This window comes from Diprion similis, chromosome 4 (assembly GCF_021155765.1).
Source record: "Diprion similis isolate iyDipSimi1 chromosome 4, iyDipSimi1.1, whole genome shotgun sequence".
Classification (NCBI taxonomy): Eukaryota; Metazoa; Arthropoda; class Insecta; order Hymenoptera; family Diprionidae; genus Diprion; species Diprion similis.
This window is the reverse complement of record NC_060108.1, coordinates 22,499,699-22,505,698: the sequence shown is the minus strand read 5'-3', so window position 1 is coordinate 22,505,698 and position 6,000 is coordinate 22,499,699. Positions and strand designations below refer to the sequence as shown.

The 6,000-nt window shown below is 39.6% G+C and overlaps 1 protein-coding gene across 3 annotated transcripts in view; it reads left to right on the top strand.

Annotated features, from left to right (window-relative positions):
- The first annotated feature begins 1,589 nt into the window (after positions 1 to 1,589).
- LOC124405274 (potassium voltage-gated channel subfamily H member 8-like) overlaps positions 1,590 to 6,000 on the top strand; it is a 61,856-nt gene continuing 57,445 nt past the window's right edge. For 2 of the 3 annotated variants that reach the window (XM_046880047.1, XM_046880046.1), the window contains exon 1: positions 2,721 to 3,098. In XM_046880047.1, the coding sequence (XP_046736003.1) occupies positions 3,080 to 3,098 (19 nt within the window). In that variant the 5' untranslated portion in view covers positions 2,721 to 3,079. Of the gene's footprint in view, positions 1,659 to 2,720; positions 3,099 to 6,000 lie in introns of those variants that run through there. The other variant, XM_046880048.1, reaches the window with a different exon arrangement.

Here is a 6,000-nt window from a genome sequence, read left to right as displayed (position 1 = left end):
ATTGTACACCATGTTTAGCATGCGTACGGTATTAGTTGATAAATTTTGAAATCACTACATGCTCATGACTCATCGGTCTGATTATTGTAATTATTCAGTGAGTAGGGAGCGAAGTCAGAAAAACATACAGCAGTATGAAAGTTACTTCAAGAAATAATTATTGAATATGGAAATTTTTCCGTGAAATATTACACACTCGGAAGAAAATCTCTTACATTGAAATAAATTTCATCATTTCAAACAAAAGAAAAAAATATTTCTATACTAATACCTAACAGAAATTTATTTCCCTCACCACTATTGATTTATTTTAACTCTGTTACTGACGTTCAATAAATGTTTAGTAGCAGGAAATCGTGATATCTTATTTACGGTGGATATTAAAATATTGTTTTCGAAATGTTCCAATTAAATAATTCTCCTGATGACTGTTTTTCAATGGGGGGGGGGTATTAATGAATCATTTTTTTGGGTGAAATATTCTTTTGCAAATTGGTCTGATTTGAAGAGTTTGTGTTACGATATCTCGTTTCGTCTGTCAGACTATTAGAATCCTGTTTTGACGCGAGCGGAGAATATATTTCTATCCAATTTCACGTTCATTCCAAGTTTTTTGAATTTTTTTCTCTTTTCAATTTATTACCCGTACAAACGATCAGCTTATCTCCCGACAGACATGCGACAAATCCCAACGAAAAGAAAATAACACGTCAGTTGCAAAAAGAAAAAACTCGAAAGGATTAGCGAATAGGTACTTGAATAACGAAGCTAAGTCTTGTCCGATGAATACATGAGACTCTATGACCTACCTACACCACGGCCGGGTCCCTTTTCGATCCTCTGAAGCTGCATTATTAATTAGTGTGCGTGAAACCGCCCGGGGAAACCGCCATTGCACGGCGTCTCGTTTGAAGGGGCATGGATGAAAGCACTCGAATCCTTCATCGCCTGTTTAGCTAGGCGAAATAGTCCTGCAAATTTGCAAACGCTGGTGCAGCGTCCGCTTATCGTCGCGCCGCTGGAGTCCCGCCCTGGTCCTTTGACCTCCGCAGGAAGAAACGGCCGCGGGTCGCCGGGCGCCCTCGGGCTCGCTTATAGCCTCCCCTTGGAATCGCCACCCTCCTCGGTTTTCCACATGTTGCGCGTGCCTCGCGGGGCGCAAGTCTGCCAGGAGTGCCCGGGACATCAGGAGGATAGAGACCGGCAGCTCTCCCCTCGTTGCTCTCTCGGTTAGTTACGCGGGTGCCGCAGCGAATGGCGTACGTCGCAAAATTTCACCTCGAACACCCGATATACGCGTTATACCTGTCAAAACGGCGCAGCGATTATCTCCGTTTGTTTGACCAACGGCGCTGCTTTTTAACACCGAGTACAAAACCAGCTGCGCGGTGTATAAATTGAGAATATATATCAACGGACGCGAGTGCGCGCGGTTTACGGTATTTGAAACGAAAAAGAAAAAAAAATTCTTTATCATCGATAGCAAAGAATTGAAGATTGATTGCATAAAAAAAAAAAAATTGCGAACAATTTCTTATCCGCTAATTGTTTCAAACAATTATTGTAACGTAATCAGTTGTGTGGATCGTGCTGACAGGTGTATGATTAGTGCTGGACCGATATGCTGGACCAGTGAAAGTCCTCGATCCTTTAAAAAGGTTTGTATACGTATATACATGACTATGTCGCTATATAACTACTTGTTGATGAGACGCCTCTAGTCCGAAACTCAATTATGTGCACCAAGTTTCAACCAAAGAGATCACTGGCGTTGAATTCGGAGGAGGAGGGAGAAAAATTGACGAATATAATTCTTACATTCTCGCACCGAAATTCTCTCTCGAAAATGAGATGTAATAATGGCCCCTCGCTGATCACGTATCGACTTTTCGTTCACACCAACGACCTCGAATGAGTAAATTATATGAGGATGAAGTTGGTAACGTTAACGTAACGATGCGTGTTTAAGAAAAATCGCTAATTCGTACCTTTGCAACTTTTCGAAATTTGGTAAAATATTATAAACTAAGTGTAAACTAGTGTAGACTGATTTTAAAAAACCAACTCCTTCAAAGTCGTACTAAAATTGCCCAATCATGATTTTTTCTCCGGACATATCGTTACGTTAACCTTACTAACTTCAGTCTCAACCAATTATACGGTGTGCAGAATATTATCCTCCACTGATTTTGCGAGAGATTCCTAGTTCATCCCTTGCTGGTATTCTAGCATTCGCAATCTGTCGAAAAAAGACGAGAAGACGGAGGGAGAAAAACGAAATTGGCAAGAATATTTTCTACTCGTACTATATTTATACATTCATGTATACAAGGAGTCCGGGAACTGCAAACTGCAGTGCAAATATCGCACGTGTGTAATCCCGTGGTCTAAGTATTCAAGCCCGGGTTCAACGGTAAAGACGTTGTGAGGCGTCTGTATAGCGGCCGTTCTCTATTTTTATTTTTATATATGTAATTTGGGACAAGAGTGTAAGACTAATAAAGAGCGGGCGAGGAGCTTGCCTCCGGATCAGTTGTGCCGCGGCTTTCGTGCGAAATGGAACTTTTCAAGTGCAATACGGGACTTTAGCCGTGCGGCATCAGAACTGCACGCCTCTCCCTGTACCGTAGCATATCCGTCTCGCGGGTCTAATTTCGGCCGGTGAATATTACGCTTCGTTGCATGCACACACCTCGGAACCCTTTCCTTGTGTCGTTGAAATCCGTCAGCGATAAGATAACGCCGTGGATATAATCGGTCGGTCGAATAAACTGCCGGTTATCGATTGACTTTAGGGTTTTTCTTGGCGGCTTTTCCCCCCACGAAGTTCTTTTAGCATTTTTTTCTTTCTACTATTTTACGCGAAATATCTGCACACATGTATATACTAGCAAACTGACGGCGATAACGAACGGATCGTTAGCGCCCAGGATGAACGATAAATTCTCACTTTACTCCGGGCGTTATCCGATAGTGCAACGTCGCCCTGTCGACGAAAGAAATCCCGAGAGATTTGCGATTGAAAACTTTGAGGATTAGGAGCTGGGTTCAGATACTGTGCCGAGATAAACGGGGGGAAATGTTCGTAAGAAAATACGGTGAGTCGAATTTTTTTTTGCCAATTACACCTAAACCTGCAGAGAAAAGTTCAATATAAACGGGATAGAACTTACCGGAATATTTGTTTGTTAAAAAGAACACTTTTTTGGGTTTCGTAACAAATTTTCTTCATACAATTAAATAAAATTCTCTTGCTTACACCAAGTTAATTCTCTGACCGGTTTACATTCGAATAGAAATTTTTTCCTCAAAACAAGCGTCGAGGAATCTTTTTTTTTTTTTTTTTTTTTAATTCTAAATCACGAAATTTTTCACGGATATTGCGAATGATAATTACGGGCCCGTTTTTATCGCCTCATATCGATCCCAATGCATTTTTAGTACGTAGATCCATTTTGCGGGTCTATTTTTCCCCACAAAATTTTACTGTCTATCGAAACTCTGCATAAACGACTCGTGTCTCCAGCTTTGTTCATCCGTCTGTCGAACGGCAACGTTTTGAACACTTTTCCAACGCTAAAAAGAACCGAGCAGATGTGGAGCACCTGTTAAAGCCCTGAAATCTAGACTATACGCTAGACCCTGAGGCGAGAACGACGAGATAAGATCCCAGGTGCGAAATTCTAGGGTCTGAGTGCTTTTCGCCAAAAATTTATCGCCCACCCTCCCTCCGCCAAACCCCATGCTTCAAGGTATCGATCCACTTTTTGTCGGATGGACTAGCTACGATCGCTTTGTCGTAACTGATGGATCACCCTATACGGCATAATATAATGCGTCTGAGATATTTTTCTTGAAAGTTTTACTCAGTTTCTACCAACCCTTCAATCATCCGTAAAGTACAACCTCATCTTCGGTGAACTTTTTCGTCGGTACTCAACTGGATTCGGGATTTATTATAAATAAACATATTCACTCAGGTTCTATGTAATCGAAGGTATAACTGTTTTTGGTAAAGTTCAGTTTTTGGAATGTAGAAAATTAACGTGATACGTTTTCATTTGTTGATTATAGTTATTTGTTGAAAAAATTCAAATCCATCTTGCACTGATTCGATTTTTTTAATTCTCCAAATCTTTAGAAACGATATTGCTGTATAATGACTACGTGAAGAAAATAAATGTTGATGAAAATTGTGTCATTTAATATCGTCACGTCTTTCAAAAATAATTCCAAATTATTCTGCATCATTGATAGAATAAGGTAATCAGTTGATTTTTTATCAACTTCTTTTTTGAACTTTCTCTGGCATTCCGTGAATTACCAAGCCGTAAAAAGATCATTTTAGTAGGTGCAGACGCGAAAATAATGTAAAAAAATGCGGAGCCAATATCAGACAATTTTTCGTGCAAATATTTCGGGCTTAAACCTCTCGTCCTTATCGTACAGGTAAAAGCTTACTGGTATCTGGAACCCCGAGGATTACTACTATTTTTCAGCGTGTGGCTAATGGAAAGCATGAGACATAACTTGGGTAATTAACACTTAACTATGCCGAGGGTTAATATTCCAAAAATCTGAGTCGTATATATTTTCTTTTTCGGTTTAGCCATACGTGCTCTTAATTGAAAAAAAAGATAATCCCTATATTTTATATTTCCCGAGCTAAAATCTATTTGTTTGCAGAATAATACTTAATCGTTTGCGATTTTCATCATTAAACGAATGAGAAATTCATTCGACCGTAACGGGTTTTTTACATTACAGATTTTGCAATATCTTTTTCAATATTGTGACAAGTTTTTTCCATCGTGTTACATAAAAAATCCAGTTCTCCGCGTGTTAGTAACGATTTCTGATTAACAACGGCAATAATTAATTACATATTTCGCACAGTCATAATAACCGATGCAACGACATATTTTTGTGAAAAAAAAAAAAAAAAAAAAAATAATACCGTTTTTAAATACTGTTGAATAAAAGAAAGAAAAGCAAAAATTCTGTCTGCACTCTTGTCGGCACCGCCAGATGAGAAGGACGATTTTTTTCTTCAAATATCTCTGATTTCGCCTGATCTGATATGCAGCATCGCTTAAGAACATTTGAATTCGCAACAGACTTTCAGCTGTAATCTCGGCTTCACTTTGAGAGCCTCTAACTATACGCGTGTCGCAACGCTGATCTTAATTCTCATCTGATCATACCTCAAAGGATCGTCAGGATCGTCGAAGCGCTGAAACAGGCGGGGAATATTGTGTTGTGAAAATATGGCCTCAAGAAATCCACTATATCACGCGGCAAACGTATTATATGGATGCTCTTTGACAGCAGCGTCTGTAGGACAAACTCGATCACGACCAGCTGGCACAGAAAACACTGTAAGGTATCTGAGTCAATTAAAAGTACACGCGTACACGCACTGCTTCGTGTTTCCCTCGTCGATTCATCTTCCTCGAACTGTTCTCCTTCTAATCCAATTGTTCCTAATTTTTCAATCTCTCGTTATCCGCGAATCGAAAATTATTTTCTATTAATTTTTAGTTAGAACGGGATTTTGAATTGTGTGGAAAATTTAGCGTGAATAGAATTTGAACAGATTTTTCCGCTTTCCCTTCGTCAATTTCAATTCACAGATAAAAAACCTACAAGCCTGCTAATTCACACTCTTTGAAGCCAAACTCGTATCCTGCTGAGTATTTTCCTCAATCTGTACAATATTTTCATCCACACGGCTTAGAATGTGTTTTTTTTTTTTTTTATCGAAAGAGACGGGTATTAAGAGCCTGGTTAGAATCGTCCATATTGGATTTTCTACAATTTCATACGCGATCTGTTGGTTTCATCAACAGCCAACTCGTAAGACTTTCCATCGATTATACGACTTTTCGGGATCACTTTTCCGCGGATAGTTGTACCTAGTTATATCCCGCTTTCCTACGCGCCTTGCATCGTCGTTTCTGCACTAGCTAGAAGGGGCTAACGGACGAGTAATCCGCAAAA